Genomic DNA, 22,368 nt, shown 5'->3' on the forward strand with positions numbered 1-22,368 from the left:
CATTAAAATAGTACGTTATCATGGGCTTTTAGGCCAGGATCCTCCATGTCTCTTCAGATGACACTCTTTAGATAGGAACTTTCGGACACGGATGTGTGGTTTACTCAATCCTGTTGAGAACCGTGGTTTGAGGATCAGGAAGTTTCACTTAAAGAAAGCTTCTGGCCTCCGGTTTTTGCGCTGATTGCTATTGCGAATCCACCTTGGCAATGTAGGCTAGGGAAAAGTTAGCAAACTGGATCAGACATTCACAATCAACCACAGATCTAACTTACCAATGAGGTCAACGACACGGCGGGAGTAACCCCACTCGTTGTCGTACCAGGAGACGAGCTTGACGAAGTTGGAGTTGAGGGCAATACCAGCCTTGGCATCGAAGATGGAAGAGCGGGTGTCGCCGTTCAAGTCGCTGGAGACAATGTCGTCCTCAGTGTAGCCAAGGATGCCTAATTACGAAGTTAGCGAGAGCTCCAATATTCCTAGACGGCAAGTTACGTACCCTTGAGCTCGCCCTCGGAGGCAGCCTTGATGGCCTGCTTGATCTCGTCGTAGCTGACGGCCTTCTCGAGGCGGGCAGTCAAGTCGACAACGGAGACGTTGGCGGTAGGCACACGCATAGCCATACCGGTGAGCTTGCCGTTGAGGGCAGGGATGACCTTGCCGACAGCCTTGGCAGCACCAGTGGAGGAGGGGATGATGTTCTGGGCGGCGGTACGTCCACCACGCCAGTCCTTGCCGGAGGGGCCGTCGACGACCTTCTGGGTAGCGGTGTAGGAGTGAACGGTGGTCATGAGACCCTCAACGATGCCGAACTTGTCGTTGATGACCTTGGCGAGAGGAGCAAGGCAGTTGGTGGTGCAAGAGGCGTTGGAGAGGATCTGGATGTCCTTCTTGTAGGTCTCGTTGTTGACACCCATGACGAACATAGGGGCATCGGCAGAAGGAGCAGAGATGATAACCTTCTTGGCACCACCCTTCAAGTGGGCACCAGCCTTGTCGGTGGTGGTGAAAACACCAGTGGACTCGACAATGTACTCGGCACCGGCCTCACCCCAGGGGATGGCGGCAGGGTCACGCTCGGAGTAGAAGCGGATCTTCTTGCCGTTGACAATGAGGCCCTGGTCGTAGGTCTCGATGGTACCCTTGAACTGACCGTGAGTGCTGTCATACTTGAGCATGTAGGCCTAGAACGTTGAAGCATAGTTAGCTTCCATAGGGCCCGATTGGCGGGCAGGCGGCGTACAGCATAGTGAGTCTCAATGAAAGGGTCGTTGACGGCAACAACGTCGACGGAGTCACCGGCCTCGAGGCTGCAAGACAAAATATGTTAAAAACGTATTCCGAAATGAGTTGTACGAGCCGTTCAAAGCCGGCCCAGGCTCTTAGGCGCCGGAAACGGCGGCCACGGAGGAACGGGACTTACGCGTTGCGGAAGACCTGGAAGCTGGATTAGCTTGGGAGGGGTTTCAATGAGAAAGCAGCACTTACAATGCGACCAATACGACCGAAGCCGTTGATTCCAACCTGTACGGATGAGTTTAGTAAGATTGTTCCCTTTTGGATGCCCGTCTGGCTTTCAACCATACCTTAGGAGCCATTGTTTGGGTGTCTATGGTAAAGCGGGGTAGCTGTTAGTCAAGCTCCAAGCAGAAAGGAGAAGAAGCTGAGGGCGAGCAATGGCACGAGTACAGCGGAAGAGACTTACTTAGATGGAAATGTGTGAAGTTCGTTGATGAAGAAACAGAGTGATGGGGAGAAGAGGAAAGAAAAGAAGAGGGAAGAGACAATGGTGGGGAGAGGAGGAGTAGAAAAATATGGCAGCACTCCCTGCACTGACGCAACGACCTGGTCACCTCGTCCTATCCCGCTGACGGAGGCGGCCACACACCGGGCGGACAGACGGGGCAAAGCTGCCAAAAGCACCAGCAAATGCGACGGCAAAACATCGAATGGGTCGATTGTCAGCCTGTGTACCCGGTCTGCGCAGCTCCTTAGCAGCCTTTCCGGTTTCATACACCGGGCAAAGCAGGAGAGTCACGATATTTGGAACTGCTACAGCTGCCGGATCGGCCAATAGGCTTGTTGCATATTTATCAAGCCGGGTACTCACTCCTCCAGGGGACCATCTCGTGAATGTTTTGCCAGCAGATCGGGATCAATTGGGCTGTCTACCTAGGTTACTGGCATGGTATATCGGGGACGGCTATTCCTCTCCTCGTTTCACATTCCAGCTCGCTTACTGACGGTGAAGCTCCAAGGAGGGGCCGCCCAAACAATTGATGATGCAATGGAGCTTTCAACGAGGGGCAAACGCCCGCGTTGCCGCTTTGGGCTGAGGGAGCATCCCGGAGACGGGGTATCTAAATTCCGCTGCCCCTCTTCTGAGCCGCCAGGCAACCTTGGCGCCTCTTCTGGCATGGTTACTTTGCTTCCGCTCTCTCCGCGCGCCAGAAGCAGTCACCGGTAGCTGGATCGAAGGCTGATCGAAGCTCACGAGCTCAATCACAATTTTACATTGGTGGAGATGTCGCTGCTTATATTTGACCGGTCGACGAATGGAAAAGGATGATCCCCGTTCGGCGAAGGTCCAGACGTCAGTCAGGCTAAGAGCTCTGTCATGAATTATTCGCTGCTTTTACGTGGCATATTTGTGTCTGGCTGGCATTAGTAATTGTACTATAATTCAGAGTCATCGATCATACAACAACTTGCTTGCAGTGGCGGTCACTCTTTATAATCATCGAACAAATCATTGAGTCAAGCAACGCTACCGCGTGGCCTTTGCGCCCATGAGGCGCTCAATCACCGTGCGCCGTTGGTGTGGCGATGAGTTGCTATCATCCGATGCTCACGAGTCGCGTGGTCGATACTACGATGCGTCTTTGCCTCTGTGCAACATCATTCTGCAGGGTCCTCAGATTAATTATCAAGGCAAAAGGAAGGGGTTGAGCTGGGGAGGTGAGTTTGAGCCTTAATGAGCAACGCAGAAACTCATAGCCTCGCTGGCCTTGTGTTTTGACGTATATTTACAGGACAATTAACATGAGGACAGCAAAGAGCTTGATGTATTCGAAAATATATTTAGAAAGTTGAGCAATGTTATTCTTCCAACTTGAGATCTCAGTCAGGAAGAAATTCCAACCGGCATCTATCCGCACGCACAGCATCACATCTATTAATACAGAGGGAAGAGTGCGCTTCTCGCAACACTCCATGCATTGACCGGTACTGGCACGCTTACTCCTCCTTGACACCACCCCTCCAGTTCTTCTCTGCGTTCTCCAGAGAGGCCTTGTCGGTCTTGGCCTGACCTTGGCTGAGGAAGCTGTTGGCAGCTTTGAAGGGACGCTGGAGGTCGCCGGTGGCTGGCTTGCCAAAGACGTGGATCTTCACCAGGTTCGACTCAAACGCACCCTTGAGAGGGATGATCGACTGGATCAGAAGGGGGTTGGTGTACTTCATGTACAGGTGCATAACACCCATCATACCAACACCCATCATCTGGCTCTTAATGAGCTGGCGCAGCTGTCCCTTGTCGTACTCCGAGTTGGTGGTTGTAACAGGACGGGCCTCCTCGCCACTTCCGAGCGGAGCAGGCTCGACGTATTTCAAGGTCGTGAGATCTACAAAAGACGCAACAAATTAGCTCAACTAAGCCTTGACTTTATTCGGCGCATACAAGGAAGAAGATGCGCAGGGCGCGGGAAGACCAACCATTCTTTTTCTTGATTTGAGCCTGTGTGTAGAGGTAGAGACTCAGGATGATCACGTTGGACAAGATGTAGATGCCACGGACTAGCATAAGGACATCAGGGTTGTCGAACGGAACCTTCTTGGCCAGCTGCATCATCACGACGATGATCGCCAGGTTTGTTCTGCAGATCGAACATTTGGTCAACAATAGTTCATCAAGCAACGTAAAATGAGCGAGGTACGCATGATGCTGTTGTGGCGTCGAGCGGAGTACAAGAATGAGGATGCGCAGGGAACGCCTACATTTGAGGAGACACCATTTTGACGATGACTGTGAGAGACGACGGGGTAAATGGCTCAAGTTGTCGCGCGATGAGGTGAAAAGGGGAACGTTGGAGTCGAAGGCCACGCGAGCAGAAACTTCGTCAAGCTCGCCATCCCGGAAGTCGGACATCTGTCCTGATAGGCAAAAATCACGTGCAGAGTCTTCCAGAACAAAGAGCGCCGCACGGGCCAGTTCTCCGATAAGATTTGAGCCTGAGGCAGCAAGCAGCTGTCAGCTGTGGCTGACGTAACCCACCCAAGACAATTGTCGACTCACATTGAATCCGAAACATTCTGTACCTCGACGATGAGCTTCAAACCGGCCACTGCGCAACTATGCTCTGATATATGCTGAAAGGGTCAACCCTGTGCACTAGGGAGAAGCACCCAAAATATTCACTTGCTTCCCCAGGATGGCATTCTGGAAATGCCAGCCAATATCAAGCATCTTGGGGCCTACAGCCTGCCGCTGAGGACCAGAATCGGGACACACTTCCGTCCTCTCTCAAGTGGCTTGCACTTTATCCAAGTCAGTGGGTAGGCAACTGCTCTATACCAACATGAGTGAGTTCATTCTCTCCTTCCCTTTGGTGCACTGCCTCCCAGACGCCCTCCGCCTCGAGGCATCTCCATGGTTCGAACGAAGCTGAGTTGGTTACCTAAATAGGACTAGCGTCATCCCAGGCTCGATGCCGTCTTTAGCGACCAGGATGGCTCTGACATTTCTGACTCCTTCATCCATCAACAACGCGCGTGCCGTCGGTGTCTCGAATTCGTTCAACGTCCACCATCACGTTCCATCGTGCCCGAACCCTACTCGACGCGACATTTGATCACCCGCGACTCCGAATCTCGACACTTTTCTCAAAATGCCTGGCGGAAAGGGAAAGTCTGTTGGTGGAAAGGCAAGCTCCAAGGACTCTGCGGGGAAGGCCCAAAAGTCCCACAGCGCGAAGGCCGGTCTGCAGGTCAGTATATTGCTTCGTCTACACTCCAATCTCTCAATCGCTGCTCCGTCCGATCGCGATTTTCCGGATTTGCGACGGCTTCAAGCTCCGGAAGCTGTACCTTTCGTCGCCCCCCCTCTCTCCCTTTCTCGACCTGTCGATGCCTAGAAGTAGCGGTCGCTTGTCTCGGGTTCCTTGTTTCATCTCATCTACCATTGCTGCCTATTGTCTTGATTTTTCCGACGCTGTTTGATCAGCATGGCTTGTTTTGCACGTTTGCCAAGTCACATCTGTGTCTAACTAGTTTTGCCAGTTCCCATGTGGTCGTGTCAAGCGCTTCTTGAAGAACAACACGCAAAATAAGATGCGCGTTGGTGCGAAAGGTATGGAGTTCTGGCACGCGCTTTTCCCCACCATGAGCTTTACTAATTTGTACCTAATTTTAGCTGCCGTCTATGTCACTGCCGTCCTGGAATACTTGACCGCAGAAGTGCTGGAACTCGCCGGAAACGCCGCCAAGGATCTCAAAGTCAAGCGTATCACACCGCGCCACCTGCAGCTCGCCATCCGTGGAGACGAAGAGCTGGACACCCTCATTCGCGCCACTATCGCCTTCGGTGGTGTTCTACCTCGCATTAACCGCGCGCTGCTGCTCAAGGTCGAACAGAAGAAGAAGAAGTCGGACGCATAGGTCACCGCGGATACCCAACAAATACGGCGTTTTAAATGATGATTGAATGGAAAGGCCCCCTCGTACAGCGATCATGACGACCGAAATCCCCAGCTTGCAGGCTACGCTACGCGGGCCGCGGATGCAACAGAGAAAGTGTGCCCGCGCTCGCTCACCCTTCCTCACGCAGAACGCTGCAGTTTTGACATGCGTTTGCTTATCTCCTCGGACTGGTCTTGACTCCTATTTTGTGTACTTGCTTCACCTCCTATCTCCTCTTGTATGTCTGCTCCAGTTCATGTCGTTTTTCTCGAGTTATCAAGGGCGCTGTAATGGGGAAAAGGGGTATTCTCGTTAAGGGGAACTGTTTGTGTTTCGTATGTACCTTTTTCCAATCTTTAATTCTTAGTTCTATTTCTTCAATACATTACTCGTGTTGAGTGCGTCGTGATATTTGAGACCTAAAGCTAGGCTATCTTGTGGATAGATAGTACACTCTATGTTTGACTCTTTCAGATTCGGAAATATATTTTGGTTCACACGCTGGGGCTGTGGCGCTGCATTCCACTGCAATGTAAATGAACATAGAACAGCCAGCCAAATAAAATTTCCGGAAAGTAAACCAACTCGCGTGATTGCAAAGAAATCAATGTGTAACAGGGGCAATATGATATATTGATAGGTAATAATAGTGCTGGAGAATCTGGCCGAGTGCAGGCCTGCTACGAGACATATAGATCAACAAAGTGAAGTATGTAACTAGTCACTACCACGATTCAGTTACGAGCTAATCCTACGCCTGCATCGAACAGAACAGTTTCTAGATAGAAGTCGGGATTGCATATATGAAGAGCCTGTCACTAATTCCGCACCAAAGAACCTAAGGTAAGAAGAAACAATACTGAAGTTAACACAGCACACCATACTGCAGGGAGCGTATGTACTCGAACATGCTGTTCTAGCATGAAAGGTTAGCAGAAAACTGATCGAATAGTAGATTCGAACCATGGGTGCCTGTCCACCTAGCGCACATTCGCCGAAGATTTCACATTGAAAATAATGACAATGCAAAATCACATTCGAAGGTCTGAAGATGCAAGGTGTGTTCAAAGCCTGAGGGGCGGGGTTGGCTCAAGGTTCCTTCAGGAAGAAGTAGAGATACAGAAAACGACATGAAAAGATGAAGGAAGAAAAAAAAGATGAAATAAAGATAAATAAGCATTAAACAGATGCATGTTGCCCCATATACAAAAGACCCAAAAAGTAATGCAAATGCTAGGTCATCTCTCTGTCATAGCAACAAAGACATGGGTATTCTTTTTGGTCGTTCTTCGTAGTCTCCTTGGAGAGTTAATTTCTGATATTTTGCTTTCGTTCCGGCAGACACAACTCGAAATGAAGAAAAAAGTAAGTAAAAAAATCGGGGAGAGGGGTAATGGGTGCAACACGCAAGGCGCCCGCGTCGCAGCAAAAGTTCATGGGTTCAACTTGCGTGATTTCGTGGTGTCGGCGAAAAGGGCGAAAAGGAGGAACATAAACGGGCCCGTATGAACGGCGCGCCCGGAGGGCTGCCCCAAAATAACTTCTAAACTTGGCTGGATCAGAGAAATATTCTTTTTTGTGGTTCTCTTAGTTGCATTGTCGTCTCATCATCCCTCATCGAATCGTAAGCCGATCATCGCGCGAAAAGATCAGGCCTCGTGATATAAAAGGTCGTATGCGTCTTTCGGTAAAGCAATCTAACAATTTTCGTTGTCTTCATCTCCCATTAAACGTTTTTACTCCACAATGATCTCCACGCCGGAACTGGTACGTAGTTCGTCACTTCCACGCGATTGGTGTCCGTTGGGGCGTCGAAATCCTGGCCCCTTCTCGGGCATGGGGCCTCTCGGCTGCCTAATAGGCATGCGCTCCTGTGACTGTCCGTCAAATCCAACTCCGATGGTGCGGGTACTACCGATGGGTCCAGCGCTGGAAGGCTGGGGTTCCGGCTGCTCCCAAGAGAACATACCCCTCAATCTCCTTGGACTCGCATTAGGTCCTCCAATCCCAGTACCCAGAGACAAGCTGCTCAAACTGTTGACCAGAAGGCCGTCATCGCGTTGCATGCCGAGCGAAGATCCAGAGGGAGCGGGGGTCAGTGTTGGTGTGTTGGAAGTACCACTCGCGGTTCCATCGTAATGCTGAAGGCGGGTGCCGTTGGACTGTAGAGCTGCAGGGAAACTCGCGGACGAAGGAACAGGGGACGGAGTGTAGGAACGTAGGTCCGCGAAGGACTTGGCAGCGCGAAGGTTCTGTGTATTTCCGAAACCGGCAGACGAGTCTAAGACTCCTAGAAAGCCGGCAGAAGGCTGTCCGCGTAAGGTACCATAATGAGCAGGGCCCTCATTGCGGGCCTCGCTGAAATCAATGGTCGCTGCGCGGTTGAGCCCACGACGGGCGGTCTCACTGGGCTGGACAGCGGCTGGGATGGCAGACAAAGGGGGGCTCACGTTTGTGCCTGCAGCAACTTTGAAAACTTGTACCTGGCGTTGATCACCACTGCCACGAGATGCGTGACCGAGACCCATGTTGTGAGCCAAAGTATGGACAGTCCGACGTTGGACAGGCGTAAGGTTGGACGGGAAGATCACGGAGTCGCGGGTAGTATCTTCCTTGAAGAGGAGCAGTTGGGAGTAGAACGAAAGAGTCGTAGAATCATTCAAATCAACATCTAATGATAGTGAGGTAATGTTAGCGCATGGCCAAAGTAAGAGAATCAACAGACTCACCAAGCTTCTGCCCACGTTGAGACACTGGAGACGGCGAGGTGGCCGGAATGTGTGATGTAAGCGAGGACATGGAGCTCTGAGTTTGAAGCTGAGAAGCCGCCATCGGACGATGTTGCTCCTCGAGTTGACCACGACGCTCTCGCTTCTCACGTTCAATCCGTTCGCGTTCCTGCAAAGGAAGCATCTTCTTGTATTCAACCCTCAGCTTCCTGCCTTGCAGCTCGAAATGGTTTAGGACCTCGATCACGGTCGCCGTCTCTTCCGCGGATGTAAAGTTGGCGAAAGCAAGCCCGCGGAAAACGCCATTATCGAAATGGTAGTTGAAAGCGTACGGCAGGGGCAGGTTCAGCTCGGTCATTAGCTGAACAAGCTGTTCCTTCTTCACTGCAAATGGGATATTCTTGATAACAATCGCAGTGGGGATCAACTCGTCATCGGCTTCTGATGGGCCCGTAGTGTCTGGCCTCATCGAGCTACTCTGGAGCGATGCGGATCCGAGGTTGGAGAAGGGGCTTGGGATACCTGGCTGTTGGTCAAGCCACGTCTGATGATAAGTTGTTAGTAAATCGCAAGGTTTGATAGCACCACACGTTTTGCGGTGCGTATATTACGTACCGTTGGCAAGCCCGCACGACCGCCGCGAGGGGCAGTTTTCAGGCTGGCCGATGCGGAGCGAATACCTCCCAGAGCCTGAGCGTTGGCAAAGCCGTTTGGATTCCAAGTCTGCGAGCCGGGGAGATCATACGCGTAGGAAGGGTTATGCAGCGACGGGTTCAGCCGGTCGAGTCTACCAGTGTCGTAACGAGCCATGGGATCATCGTATAGGTTTACGGGCATTGGTCCGTAGGCGTCAAACTGTCGCGAAGGCTGGCGATGAAGCGGCTGCTGATGGCGCTGAGAGCCAGGAGACCGCGCGGAAGAGTTGTCGTGATACATTTCCTGGGCTTGTTGATAACTCATGGTGGCAGAAAATCAAGAATTCCCAACAAGCAGCCAAACCGAAGAATGTGGCGCTGGAACCCACCACAACAATCCCGTAGTAAAAAGAACCCGATGGAGTCTGGACGCCCTACGCAGTCATAGGAGCGATCGAGGCACAGGCGGAGGACAAAAATCGCGAAAAGCCGGCAGGAGTCACGGGATGGAGCAAGCCACGCTTGGTCGATGGTGGAGGAGGTTCAGCGGAGATTTTCGAGCGTGGGAAGGGGATGGTCGGGGCTTGTCTCGAATCGGCCCGGGGGAGGGGCGTTGGATGAGCGAAGCCTCTGATTGACCACCAACTGACGAAAGGCAGAGAGGTAGGATAGATGTGAGAAGATCAGGGAATCCCGATCGATCTCAGCAGCGGACTTAATTGTCTCGTGACTGAGCAGTCTTCAATGGCCGCGAGTCTCTAGGAGAGGATTTTGGGCTTATTTTCCCCTAGGGCGTCCCAAAAAAAACAGTGAGAAAAAGAAAAAAGAATACTAAATGGGGACCGTCATGGAGAACAAAAAAAGGGATGTCAAGATAGAAGAAAAAGAAAAGAGAAAGTCGTCACAGCCTGCGAGGAGGATGGGACTGGGAGAGAAGGGCGAGGACGGAGAAGAGGAAGGTGACGAGGGGAGAAGCGAAATAATTACCTTGGAGAGCTGGAGTCGACGAGGAGAAAAACCCGGACGGAGACCGCTTCGTTGAAGGTTCTCTCCCGCAGATTCCGCCCAGGACGAAGGGCGATGGAGAGATCGTTTGGGGCGAGTTTGGCGACTGAAACAAGGCCTGAAGCCAGAGGCGAACGACCGCAAATGACCGTCTGTGTTTCCAAAGTTCAACAACTGTAATCAACCCCCGTGCGAATGAACACTCGGACGCTCTGAAGATCCCAGCAGGTATCTAATCCCGTAATAATAGGGGCCGCGACGGGACCACTGATCAGTCACTCGCTAGTGGCTCTTTTTTCTGTTTGGTTTGTGGGTTTGAGGTGGATCAATATCGATGCCTCGTATGCACGAGTCTGGTACTCGATTGGTCTTGGACCTTGGTTGACTCGACTGACAGGGAGCCTTGCTCTTGCAGAAGGGCAGATGATTGATCTTGATACTGCGAGTGGTAACTAGTGTAGTATGTGCTTTGGCAGCAACCAAAGAAACAAGGGGCGTCGCTGTCAGGTAAAGAATGTGATTATCCAAGGAGGAGCTGCAGAGAGGACGTGCTTCGAGGCCAACGGACACGGGAGAGTTTCACAACAGAACTGTATCAGTCTACTGCGGCGTGTCTGCTCTGTATATGTACTTGCAAGCTGATCGCTTTGAGGTACTTCTGGCACGAGATACCTAAACTGATAGTCGTCTGCCTAGAACTTCTCAGTATTGGGGCTCCTCCCCCTTGCCCCTATTGATTCCTGCTGGGAGTATTTTTGGATGCTCTGGAGAAGGAAATGATCTCGACGAGATTAGACGGCATCCACTCATTATTAGTGTCCAGTATCATGTTGATTGTGATTCTTTTGGCCTCTTTGTCCTGCTTGCCCTTCTTGCGCTCTTTGTGACTCAGCTCGTACATCTTGCTCTCTTGATGAATGGCATCATCCAAGTCCGCGTCATCGGCCTGGTTTTTAGGTACTTTGTCTGCTTCCCCGGCCTTACTGTCCTCTTCCTCTACAGGGGAAGAACAACTTTCCTTCTTTGACTCTGAAAGATGGGGCGGTGCCTTCCTCAGGGGGTACCGCGTCACAGTGGGAGGGAACGACAGGAGCTTTGCCACTGGAACCTCATCACACTCCGATCTTATTCATGACAAAGGAATGCTCGAGGCTCCAGGCGGTCCGTCCCCTCTCGGGAATCCGGTCCCAGCATCGCCTTCTCCGTTAGAACTTAGAGCTCGATTCCCACCAGCTCCTTCTGAACGTTCCTGCTGGCTGGTTCGGGCCTCCCTCTCCGAGTCCCCGGAAAGATTCCACCCTTCTCACAACGAATAACCAGGCTCCGTTGGGCCCAAGGCTGGTTCTAGCCTGTTCAAAGTGCAGATTATCAAGGATCCGCCGTCAGTGGGTAACTTGTTCCAGATTGACTTCATCTTTTCCCTGAACAAGGAGCTCACCCACACGACCTCCCTCTTCTTCCTTCTCGAAGCTCTTTTCTTTGGCTAGCTCGACTCGCCACTAATTTTACGGTTTCTTACCTTTGAAGCTTTAACTCATTAAGTGTGGCCGATGAATGAAAAGATATTACGTTAAGCTAACGGCCTGGGCAGAGAAAGTCGCCCTTCTCCATTCAGAAAGAAGATCTGCCCCTGATAGCCAACTCCTTGCCTCCCGCTCGCAGTCACCCCGAGATACGGATAGATGCTCGTTGTGGCAGCACGGCAAACGGAGAATTGGCATACTGTTCTTCGGCTCCTCGCGTCGTCACGATCTGCTATCTTAATGAGGCACGAGCTCTACCCTGGAAACTGTTCCCGCGCATGACTATCCAAACGGACCATTCCGCCTCACCCATATCTATTCTTACCAGCAACCCCTTTTCCAGAAAGAACCGATTCTTCACTAGTCACTTAGATGACTGATTATTATTACCAATTTTGGACCCCGTTGGAGAACTCCAAATCTGCTTCAAGAATGAGCTTCTGATGACTATTGCCGATGCTTCGCTGCAGGGTTTCCTTCCATCCTTGTCTCCGAGTCGTCAGCTTGCCCCGTTGTCGATTGCGCCGTTCACAACTAACGTTCAAGCTAGAATCCGCTAGATTGTCACCAGAACCCGCCAACTGGAGCCGTCCAACTATGCTGTGCTCCGTACGGAGTACTCCTGCTTTGCGGGTCAAGGCTAATGAAGACCCGAAATGATCCCCGGGTGCCGGAGCATAATGATGGAGCAAGAAACCCCTGACACTGGACAACAAATGTCACCTGCGCGACACGCATGGCAATTATCAGCGCTTCTGGCAGAGTGAACCCACCGTTAATTAAGAATTAGCCGGACCAGCCCGTCCGCGTGGTTTCCGGGATAGACCGGTATTGTCTGAAGATCCTGGACTCTCGACAAGCACAATGCATTGCCACATTCCCTTGGGAATAGGGGTAAAAAATTCACGGCAGATACGTTGAGATGACATGAGAATCTTGCTGGGAAGCTCAATAGAGCCCATGAGCATCAAACTCAGTCGTGTTATTCATGGTCGCGACTTGAGATTGCGATATTTGCCCAGTCCGATCACTCTGTGACGGCGTGACCTGTATCTTGCGGCGGGTGATTTGTTGCGACAAGCCCACTTCATGTGGTACTTATGACAAATCTCATCAAATGCCTTGTACTAAACTGGCAACGACGTTCAGGAGAATGGAAGGGGTTAGATCAATAGGAAAAGACAAAGGGAAGATTACCGTAATGGCCTTCCTCTAGTCACAACACAGCCTCGCTCCTCTTTGAATCATGCATATCTTCAGCTACTCGACTGAGATAACAACCTCAGATCTCAACAAGGAGGACAAAGTAGAGAACAGTCTTTCTGGCATGGATGAAGTGTATGGAGCAGGGCTACTAGATACTCAGTACACAACCAGAACCAGCACAAGGGATTTATATGTAGGAGTACTCAAGCATATCAAGCTACTATATCATATTAGTATCACATTTCACTTGTTGTTCGACTGAGCAAGATCCAAAGTTCGCAAGTTTATGTACAGCAGTCCGACCTCTCCTTGGACGTATCCCATAAACCCACTTTTTCTTCTCACCTGCAGATGGATCTGCACCTAATGCAATGCAATCTGTACCTAAGCCACGCCGGCCGCCCAAAACTCAGCAACCCGATTGTTTCCCATCAAACACACATCAAAAGAGAGGGAGAAAGCTTGACAATCAACTCTGTGAATCTAGCATATTAAAATCTTAAGAACACGTCCATTGATTGTTCTTAGTGGTTACATCAAGTCAAGAACGCCAATTCCGGAGCTTGATTCTGGGATGCATTGTGTAACCAACCATAGCTTTCAATGACGATTCGAAATGCAAGGGATTCGGCTCTCATACCTATCATATTATATCGAGTTAGCACTTTACACGGCGCATCTTAACTCAACGGATGCGAAGTCGCGAGCGCTAATTGCATTGTAGTGGTGTGCTGGCACACTATTCTTGGATCAGGTTGAATTGGGTTTTTTATCTCCATTTAGATAGATGCAGGTGTCCGTTGGAGAGTGACTGTCAATATTCCACGGCTAGGTAATGCTGATATATGTCGCGAATTGAAGGACAGGCAGTCTCATTGGAAGAATTGCAAATGTTGCCAAAGTCAAACGAGAGGGTGGTATCCAGCGAGCGGTTTGAGAACTGAAGAAATATTGCTCCTAGAATCATAATTCACAGTTTTGATACCCTGCCAAACGCGGGGGAGTTCTTATAAGACTCAGAAAGGAAAACAAAGGAATGAAAGAAAAGAAACGAAAAGTAACGATTTCGATTCCTATAGGCGTTGGCCCTTGTTGACCGCTTCTTCGCGTTGCCAGCTAATATTACCACTCTCTGTAGCTCAATAACGCCGGCCAGGGATTGACGAGGTCTCAGTGACGACGATGTTGGAAGTGCGAGAGGCCGAAGGCGAAGACGTTGGAGTTGCGGTAGACGATGGCGAAACAGATGGGGAAGATGTTGGAGAGACTGAGCCGTTGTTTGACCTACCAGCCGGGGCATAGGTGGTCGTGGTGAAGTCGCATGAGGTGAGGATGTCGTACGCGTCTGTGTTTTCCACATGTCAATTTGCAATACACATATGGAAAGCAGATTTGGGGGAAGGAAGAGGTAGCTAGGTATACCATTATCATGCGGATCAGCATCGTCGTTATCTTCATCGCCGTCCTCCTCATCCGAGCCATCATAATCGTCATCGCGCGGATGATCAGATCTGTACTGCGCAATGCACGCCTCGCATTGAGGGACGCGGGTATCTGCCCGGTCTGAGTTGCAGATGCAGTTCATCTCGGATGTGTCGTTGTCATTGTTTCTGTCACATCGCGCTGCGGCGCTTACGACTGGCTCACAGACTGTGCGGCACATGTCCGGGACGTCATCGCGATCTAGCTCAGCGGCCAGGGCGAGGTTGCCGGCTAGCATGAGGCTAGAAAGGGCGAGAAATTGGCGAAAGCGCATCTTGATGGCTGATTGATGTTGTTGCTGACGATTGGGTGAATATTGAAGGATTGGCAAGATTTTGACGTTGAGAGGATGTTCTACACGCAGTGAAAGTACCATGTAGGCTTTCAGTTATTCTTTATGTGCGCCCACTGCTGTCCCCTGAACGGTTCCGATATTGCGCGTCTCAAACTCTATGTGACATGTGTGACGGTGCCGAGAGCTCATAGACGGTCAGAATTACATGCCACTGGCGAGTTAATGATGCGTGCTGGAGAACGGTGGTGTTGCATCGCGGGGTCTGGATGGGTGCAATTGTCAATGAGCCAAGATACAGAACTATTAATGGCTTGCATTCTGTAGGACTGCCGGTCATTGAAGACCATTGACGTCTGTCGAGGTGGTTCAAAGCTCTCGCAACCCTAGCTCCGGGGATCTCCATAGCACACTGCCAGCTATGGACTTGGGAAGATGGGGTCGATGTTGAACTTACATGGTGCCGTTGCGGCACATTCGAACAAGCCTGATCCTGGCTTTCTTCTGGAGTACTCGATTCAAAGTTTGCTGTTTCCATGGCGAATTTGAGCTTGGTAAACGCCTCTGATGTAGTTAGTTGGGTCCATCAGAGACAAGAGAGCTCACGGAAAGCTCGCCAAATACAAATCAGCAATCCGGTCAACAAAGCAAAGTTTTGTTTAGACGCTTGAGAGTGCCATTCTTCGCTTTATGTACTGATGCATGGGCCTCCAGAATGGTATTTTCCGTCGGCCAATGAAAGTTGCCCAAGGAACCTTGGGCCGACTTTGGGATGATGAAATCAACATTCGAGACCGAATGATTGGGCGGATTCCCATGGGCTGATCTGATACCCCCTCAACTGACTCCTGGCGACCATCTTTGAACTGTTTCGTCCCTCGAGACTCTAATCGATCGATTAGCGAAGCGATAATGGCTCGCGCAGCGGTTGGTAAAATGTCGTGGGAAGGATATGCTCTGCTCTCGGCTCGGGACGCGAACCCCGCCTTTATCCCGACCTTCATCTATGGCACAGCCTGGAAGAAGGATCATTCTGCGGACCTCGTCCACCAAGCAATCAGCGCTGGTTTCCGTGCCGTTGACACTGCCGCCCAGCCGAAACATTATCGGGAAGACTTGGTAGGCGACGGCATACGTAGAGCCATCGGCGATGGAGTCGTCCGTCGGGAAGATCTATACGTACGTGGAGACTCGAGTTATATTGTCGACGCTTTCGAACGCTGAACCACTGCTAGATCCAGACGAAGTTCACATCTGTTCATGGCCAAAGCCCGGACGATATGCCGTACAACCCGAAGGACAGTATCACAGACCAAGTTCACGCGTCTGTAAAGTCATCTCTTTATAATCTTCGGCCAGCAGCTGTGCCTGAGAGTGCCGATGAGGCATATATCGACACTGTCGTCCTCCATTCCCCTCTTCCCACCATGGCCCAGACATTGGAAGCATGGACGGCCTTAGAAACATATGTCCCCCATCTTATCCGCAATCTGGGCATATCAAACACCACTCTTCCCATCCTCAGGGAGCTGTCGTCCTTGGTCAAAGTGAAGCCAGCTGTGGTGCAAAACCGGTTCTACGGCGGCACGCAGTTCGATGTACCGCTGCGCGCCTACTGTCGAGAGAGGCAACTGGTCTATCAAAGCTTTTGGACACTGACAGCGAATCCGGAATTGGTTCAATCCCGACCGGTCTTGTCTCTGTCCAGGGAAGCCCGAGTGTCTTCGGCTGTGGCCTTGTATGGTCTGATCCTGGGACTCGGACGCACGACAATCCTAAACGGAACCACGAAGAAGGCGCACATGGAGGAAGACCTGGCTGCACTCAAAAGCCTGGAGCGGTATTCTAAGGAGAATCCCGATGATTGGCAAAGTTATCTTGAAGATTTCCAGCGAGATATTGGGGATCATGTCTTGTTGCAGTGAAGACCTTGAGCATTCATCACTTTTGTGAATGTAAATTTGGATTCGGACATAACAATAAGCCCTTTGTAACTGCTTTGTCAAGCAGGATGAATGAATGGTTGGATGGACATGGGGTTTACTGTTTCGAGTCCGACACATAATATCACGTGAGATCGTAAGAAGCAGCCAATCAGCGCTCGGCCCTCTCTCTGACTTCATCGTCGGCCGCCAAGCAATGGATTCTTTTGACCAGAAAAGAAAATCGCGAGCCTTTGTTCTTCTTTCTCTATGACTGCGCCCATTGCCTCACGGTATCCCTGCCCACGCTACCCTTATACACCCTCTGCTCCCAGCGGTTCCTGCCAACGCTCGTGCCTAATACTTTAATTCTCCACCGCCTCCGCGCAGTGTGACACTAGGACAGCCTTTTCTCCATCACTGCCGCCGCCTTTTCTGCGGCTGTCAATGCTAATCTAGTATCAGCCTTGATGCTGAGCTCCAATTGATTTGCCTGCTGTCGCACTTCGCTTACAGACGATCCAACATCTGACAGAATTGGCCAAAACCATTCTTTCGTCCCCCGTCGTCCGGCCGAACCGTTCTCCGCTCTAGTGTCGACCGCGCCCGTCGCGTAACGGCGATCCATCATTTTCCTCCTGCTATCGGCCATCTCGCTTCATCCCTTCGTGTTTCCTTGTCATCTTCTGAGCGATACCATTCTGTATCCACGCATCAAGGCTATATTGACGGTATTCTTGCTTTTGATTGCCATTTGCCCAGAATCTGTGCCGAGTCGCATTTCCCTATCTCACCCCGCAATATATCCCGCTCCGAAACCGTAAGGCTCTGAAATATTCGAATCTTCGCCTATCAGAATATACGGTCCTCGTCGAAACGCACCTCTCTAGTCCAAGGGAGCGGTCTAATCCACTCATAAAAAGCCAACTGCTCGCCGACCGTTGACTTTTTGGACGCCTGCAATGAGCCCCCAAGGCGTAAACCGCAAAAGACCTGCTCCCGGCACCTCCCCCGTCGTTCATCCCCAGCTGGGTCAGCTCCCAAATTATCCGCCTACTTCTGGTTCTCCATTGTCGAACGAGCAGTTCTTACAATGGGGTCAGACTCCGGCCTCCAATACCGTCGCCGCCCCGTCCTTTCCTGCTCTTAACTCCTACAACAACGCCGCTGTCCCCTCAACGTCCACGCAAGATATCCCTAGCGCCTCTACAGTCTCAAACCAGATTGCACGTAGACAAACCCCGAATCAACTGGTTAACCGAAATCGCGCTTATGAACAACCGTCGGCCACCCTTCCGGAGCAAGATGCTGGATCTGGTGAGTCAGGCGGTTGGTCAGAGAGTCTAGAGGAGCTTTATCAACGCGCGAATACCGCGAAGAGAGAGGCGCAGGCTAAGCGGAAACAAATACCACCGTTTGTACAGAAACTGAGCAGGTAGGTTGTGGTCTACAATCTGGTCTCGATGTGCGGCGAAAACTGACTTTAAACAGCTTCCTTGACGAATCGAAAAATACCGATTTGATCCGATGGTCCGACGATGGAAACTCATTTATTGTTCTGGATGAGGACGAGTTCGCAAAAACCCTAATCCCGGAGCTCTTCAAACACAACAATTATGCATCCTTCGTTCGCCAGTTGAACATGTACGGTTTCCATAAGAAAGTGGGTCTTTCGGACAATTCGATGCGTGCCAGCGAGAGGAAAAACAAAAGCCCTAGCGAGTACGCCAACCCATACTTCAAAAAGGGCCACCCCGAGTTGTTGTGGTTGATCCAGAAACCTAAGAACGCGGCCGGCCAAGGCGGCAAGACTGGGAAGGGGTATGTCCGTGTAAAGACGGAGGAAACGGAACATGAGAATGAGGAATTCGACGAAGAAAACGTTGGGCAGCCTCGGGACGATGGTACCCGCAATCGGCAGCTATCTTTGATCGCCCAACAACCTCTCCCTAAGGACCAGTTTACGAATGTTTATCGAGAGCTGCAAGCCATTCGCCAGCAACAGCAGGTCATCTCTAGCACTATAAGTAAGCTACGAAGGGAGCATGAGCAGCTCTATGCACAGGCCGCGAACTTCCAGGAGCAGCATAACCGCCACGAGAACTCGATCAACGCTATACTTACTTTCCTCGCGACTGTCTACAACCGGAGCCTCCAAGGCCAGGAACCGCAGAACCTCGCCAACTCTTTCGCGGGAGCTATCTCGCAGGATCATAGTAATGTTGTCGACATTCATGACTACTCGCTGAGCGCGTTAGGTGGCATGAATAGCCCTGGCGGGCCGCGGTCTATGAAGAAGCAGCCCTTGCTTCTCAAGGCGCCGCCGACGTCAAATAGTCATGGGCGCGCTACGACACTTTCACCTGCCGGCAGCGGGTACGAACGTTCACAGTCTCGTACCCATGTGCGGCAGCCGAGTGCGCATTCTGGACAAGTAGAGGAAGTATTTGATGGCAGCCCTCGATCAAAGGACTCGCCCGATTTACAACCCCAACAATATCCACAACGAGATATTATGTCCGTCATTCAGAACACGAATGCCCGAAACGGCATTCCAACTACCTATTCCGACTTTCCGAACGTGCTATCGTCGCTCGAAACTTCTGGCGGCAACGTTCCTCTCACTCCAAACCAACGTGCAGATATGCTACGTCTCATGGCCAACGAGACTGGCACCGCCGACTCTGGAGGACAGATATCGCAGAACAATGCCCTTATCACCCCAATTCCTCCGCCAATGCCACATAACTACTCTAACCGCCTCGCCAACACCCGGTCTGAAATCGACAATCTGATGAAGATGCAAGCAGAACAAGACCGCTCCGTACAAAACCTCACCAACCTCCTCCAACCCCTCAGCCCCAACGGCACTATTCCCGGAATCAGCGCCGACGGGACAATCCCACCCCCACCTCTAGAACTCGACCAAATATTCAACAATGACTACTTCACGGATTTTGCAGACTACGACCAGCAAAATAAGGGCAATCTAGACTTTGGCGACCCCACAGCACCCGGCCAAGCACCTGTCCCAATAGAACCTCCAGTCTCAACGGTTACAGACGATCCTATAATCAAGACAGACGGAAATGACCTCTTTGACTTTGACCATCTAGCCGGCGACGGTGACCTCTTCGGCGCATCCCACCAGCCCAGCCCTGGCTTCTACGCGGGCTTCGACAACAACTTCGGCGCCGCAAACACAAGCAACCCCAACCAGGGAAACCAAGGCCTCAGCGACCCGGGCCGCGTCGTGGAAGCGCTCACAGACAGCGAGTCCACGAGCCCCAGCAACACTATCGACGACACAAGCCAGTACACGGGGCTACTTGATCCAGGATATGATTCGCAGGGAGGAAAAAGAAATGGAGTCGCGAAACGGCGGAAGAAAGCTTAGGGCATGCTTGGATCTAGGAAGTGTTCTCTTTCTCCTTTTGTTGGCTATGGCCTACTCTACCCTATATACTATTATCATTTTCTTGTTTCCTTATGTCCATCCCGCTCTCTCATACATACATACTTACGAGAACCCCTTCTTAGCCGGCCAGCTAAGCTTGAAGAGATCTATCTATCAACCGAACTTGAAACGATGTGATGATCTAAACCTTTTTCACTTCCTGATTATTGCACCTAGATAAATCTTTTCCTAGACAAACGCGTACAGGTAAACGAATGTACAATATGCGCTTGGCTATCTTGGATCCTTGGACATTTCTGTATTCAAATATCTTATGATGCTTGAGCATAACACGAGGCGCCTATCTCAGGTATCGACTAAAAGCGTCCAATATGATCTATAAATCGGCTCAATCCTATATCTACAGACATACCATTAAAAGTATCTACCGTTTCGACCACTCCAAATCACCAACCCTCCCCTTTTTCCTCTCGCGCTCGCGATCTCTCTCCAAACCCCTCCTCTTCCCCTTCCTCTCCCCAGCAATGTCCTTCTCTTTCTCGCGCGGGTCAATCACCATCAAGGTATCGACGTCCTGATGCTCGCGCTTCCAATTGAGATCTTTGCCAAGCGTGTCGCGCCCGAATTGCAGCTGATGACTTAACCAGCCGCGGTCGTTTGCGTCGTCGTCTGCGGTATTAGCACCCTCGGCGGCTTCGGCACCGTTGGTGTCCCACGTTTTGCAGGACTGGCAGTTGGCGATGAAGTGCAGGTCACAAAGTTGCGATTCTTCGTCTTCGTCTTCGTCTTCTGCGGGTTCTGGTGCTGTGGTGTGCGACGAGGAGGATGGTCTCTTGGTCGTTTTTGTGGAAGAAGTAGGGGCGGAGTCGGCATTCTCAAGTTTCGCTCTGAAGGCATTGAACATCTTGAGTGCTTCCGCTTCAGCGCTATTGCTGCTACTGAATCCCGTTATCCCGTTTGAGGTGGAGTTGGTGCTTCCTGGGGCCGGGCGTTTGCGGCCGCGGATTGCGGTCTCGGGAATCATGGCTTCAAGCGCGGACTTTGGTTTGGAGGAGGCGGCGGGCGCTTGAACGGTACGGCGCATGGAGGCTTTGAGGTTCTCGATTTCGGCATTTGTTCGTGAGAGGAAGGATTGTCTTGGTTGTTGGGGGGAAGGGGAGCGTTCGGGGGATTCGGGGTCGGGTAGAGGGAGTTGGTTTGAGTGGTCTGGTGTCCTTGGTCGGTCGATGGGTTTGGGAGATGGCTGGCGCACGCGTTTCGGGGATGGAGATCGGGGTCGTTTGCGCGTTGGCGAGGATGACTTCTTTGCAGAGGGCTCCTTCTCTGGCAGTTTCGTATCGGTGACGAGCGTAGGGTTGAACTTGGGCTTCGCAGGCCGAATAGGCATATCCTCCTCGCCTTCTTCATCGTCCCCTCCGAAGCTCAATAGGGCCTTCCCAGGCTTAGCCTTCTTCTTCTTCTTCGCCGCCGGTTTCTCCTCGGTCTTTGGCCCCGTAGCCGTAACCTGCCTCTTCCTAACCTTACCCGCAAGAGGACCCAACTCACCCACTTCACACGACGTAATCTTGACGGGATAAACAGGCCTCTCCGTCCCCTCGACCCGCTCCGCATCCGCAATCTTCAACATATTATACAATGTATCCCCCTCAATGCGCCCGAAAAGCGTACACTGCCCATTCAGCTCGCGCTCCGTATTCGCCAGCGTGATAAAAAACTGACTCCCATACGTGCCATCCTCGCTCTTCGCCATCCCCACCAGCCCGCGCCGGTTATACCGTAATCGACTGTGCAGTTCATCGCGGAGAACGACTTTCTCATTCGGGTCGCGCGCGTCAGGGTCGTACTCAAATTCGGGGTACTCGTAGATTGAGGTTCCGCCGGAGCCCGTGCCTGTCGGGTCGCCTCCTTGGATGATGAAATCTGGGACGATGCGGTGGAAGATTGTCCCCGCGTAGTAGTTGTCCATGCAGTGTTGGAGGAAGTTGCGGCATGTTAGCGGGGTTTGGTTTGCGAAGAGGGCGATGTGCAGGGGGCCGAAGGTCGTGTTTAGAGTTGCGGATGCCGTGGGAGCTGGCTCTGTGGTGTAGTGGGAGGACATTTTGGTGGGATGGGGGGAGTTTGTGGTTCCGATGGGTTTGACGGAGGTTGGAAGGGTTGAGCTCTGGGGCTGGGTGGCGGAGGTCGGAGCCCCTTGGGATCAAGTTGGCGATTTCCAGGGCCCAAATAAAGAAAGAAATATTATCTGCTTAAGTAAAATGTACAGTTATGTGCCCTGGGAAGGGAGGGCCAATGGTTGATGGCGCAAAGGAGGAAAAGTGGTGAAGGTGAAGCTTTTCGGGGAAGTTTCGGTGGTTCACGTCATCTCCACCAAGCCAAGCATTTTATACAACGCACCCACAACAATTCTGATTGTTGACAACTTTTGATATTTTGCGCTACTACATAGCAGAATACGACCTTCTCTGATTATTGACACATTA

General features: G+C 51.5%; 11 protein-coding genes across 11 annotated transcripts; 6 read left to right on the forward strand and 5 right to left on the reverse strand.

Annotated features, from left to right (window-relative positions):
- Positions 1-187: 187 nt before the first annotated feature.
- gpdA (glyceraldehyde 3-phosphate dehydrogenase GpdA) lies at positions 188-2,148 on the reverse strand (the record flags this gene model as incomplete). Its single annotated transcript, XM_071047973.1, has 7 exons — positions 1,587-2,148; positions 1,489-1,524; positions 1,424-1,437; positions 1,244-1,310; positions 500-1,184; positions 276-446; positions 188-216 (listed from the first exon to the last, which is right to left on the reverse strand). The coding sequence occupies exons 1-7, from the start codon at positions 1,596-1,598 to the stop codon at positions 188-190; spliced, it is 1,014 nt and encodes a 337-aa protein (XP_070898990.1). The 5' UTR covers positions 1,599-2,148.
- A 958-nt stretch (positions 2,149-3,106) lies between these two features.
- BJX68DRAFT_95886 (PHO88 family protein) lies at positions 3,107-4,253 on the reverse strand. The gene is made up of 3 exons (XM_071050076.1): positions 3,997-4,253; positions 3,715-3,875; positions 3,107-3,623 (listed from the first exon to the last, which is right to left on the reverse strand). Exons 1-3 carry the CDS (start codon positions 4,011-4,013, stop codon positions 3,238-3,240), a joined length of 564 nt encoding a protein of 187 aa, XP_070898991.1. The 5' UTR covers positions 4,014-4,253; the 3' UTR covers positions 3,107-3,237.
- Positions 4,254-4,312: 59 nt separating this feature from the next.
- htz1 (histone H2AZ) lies at positions 4,313-6,363 on the forward strand. The gene is made up of 4 exons (XM_071040230.1): positions 4,313-4,581; positions 4,685-4,985; positions 5,278-5,347; positions 5,411-6,363. Exons 2-4 carry the CDS (start codon positions 4,887-4,889, stop codon positions 5,653-5,655), a joined length of 414 nt encoding a protein of 137 aa, XP_070898992.1. The 5' UTR covers positions 4,313-4,581; positions 4,685-4,886; the 3' UTR covers positions 5,656-6,363.
- A 391-nt stretch (positions 6,364-6,754) lies between these two features.
- On the forward strand, positions 6,755-7,357 carry BJX68DRAFT_96044 (uncharacterized protein). The gene has a single exon (XM_071050079.1). It carries the CDS (start codon positions 6,868-6,870, stop codon positions 7,183-7,185), a length of 318 nt encoding a protein of 105 aa, XP_070898993.1. The 5' UTR covers positions 6,755-6,867; the 3' UTR covers positions 7,186-7,357.
- On the reverse strand, positions 7,299-9,620 carry BJX68DRAFT_96030 (putative R3H domain protein). The gene is made up of 3 exons (XM_071050078.1): positions 9,021-9,620; positions 8,406-8,949; positions 7,299-8,347 (listed from the first exon to the last, which is right to left on the reverse strand). Exons 1-3 carry the CDS (start codon positions 9,363-9,365, stop codon positions 7,413-7,415), a joined length of 1,824 nt encoding a protein of 607 aa, XP_070898994.1. The 5' UTR covers positions 9,366-9,620; the 3' UTR covers positions 7,299-7,412.
- A 1,205-nt stretch (positions 9,621-10,825) lies between these two features.
- Positions 10,826-11,526, forward strand: BJX68DRAFT_96176 (uncharacterized protein). Its single transcript, XM_071050081.1, has 2 exons — positions 10,826-11,434; positions 11,516-11,526. The coding sequence occupies exon 1, from the start codon at positions 10,963-10,965 to the stop codon at positions 11,359-11,361; it is 399 nt and encodes a 132-aa protein (XP_070898995.1). The 5' UTR covers positions 10,826-10,962; the 3' UTR covers positions 11,362-11,434; positions 11,516-11,526.
- Positions 11,527-11,895: 369 nt separating this feature from the next.
- BJX68DRAFT_95987 (uncharacterized protein) lies at positions 11,896-12,288 on the forward strand. Its single transcript, XM_071050077.1, has one exon. It carries the CDS (start codon positions 12,025-12,027, stop codon positions 12,226-12,228), a length of 204 nt encoding a protein of 67 aa, XP_070898996.1. The 5' UTR covers positions 11,896-12,024; the 3' UTR covers positions 12,229-12,288.
- A 1,625-nt stretch (positions 12,289-13,913) lies between these two features.
- On the reverse strand, positions 13,914-14,530 carry BJX68DRAFT_267082 (putative GPI anchored protein; the record flags this gene model as incomplete). Its single annotated transcript, XM_071045704.1, has 2 exons — positions 13,914-14,119; positions 14,197-14,530. The coding sequence occupies 2 exons, from the start codon at positions 14,528-14,530 to the stop codon at positions 13,914-13,916; spliced, it is 540 nt and encodes a 179-aa protein (XP_070898997.1).
- Positions 14,531-15,251: 721 nt separating this feature from the next.
- BJX68DRAFT_237725 (putative aldo-keto reductase (AKR)) lies at positions 15,252-16,715 on the forward strand. The gene is made up of 2 exons (XM_071040231.1): positions 15,252-15,727; positions 15,784-16,715. Exons 1-2 carry the CDS (start codon positions 15,461-15,463, stop codon positions 16,471-16,473), a joined length of 957 nt encoding a protein of 318 aa, XP_070898998.1. The 5' UTR covers positions 15,252-15,460; the 3' UTR covers positions 16,474-16,715.
- A 9-nt stretch (positions 16,716-16,724) lies between these two features.
- BJX68DRAFT_237727 (heat shock factor family protein) lies at positions 16,725-20,177 on the forward strand. The gene is made up of 2 exons (XM_071040232.1): positions 16,725-17,905; positions 17,962-20,177. The coding sequence occupies exons 1-2, from the start codon at positions 17,433-17,435 to the stop codon at positions 19,865-19,867; spliced, it is 2,379 nt and encodes a 792-aa protein (XP_070898999.1). The 5' UTR covers positions 16,725-17,432; the 3' UTR covers positions 19,868-20,177.
- Positions 20,178-20,224: 47 nt separating this feature from the next.
- On the reverse strand, positions 20,225-22,266 carry cwc27 (putative peptidyl-prolyl cis-trans isomerase). Its single transcript, XM_071050084.1, has one exon. The coding sequence runs from the start codon at positions 21,984-21,986 to the stop codon at positions 20,313-20,315; it is 1,674 nt and encodes a 557-aa protein (XP_070899000.1). The 5' UTR covers positions 21,987-22,266; the 3' UTR covers positions 20,225-20,312.
- Positions 22,267-22,368: the final 102 nt, after the last annotated feature.

Source organism: Aspergillus pseudodeflectus (genome assembly GCF_044049435.1).
Source record: "Aspergillus pseudodeflectus strain CBS 756.74 chromosome Unknown BJX68scaffold_22, whole genome shotgun sequence".
Taxonomy (NCBI): domain Eukaryota; kingdom Fungi; phylum Ascomycota; class Eurotiomycetes; order Eurotiales; family Aspergillaceae; genus Aspergillus; species Aspergillus pseudodeflectus.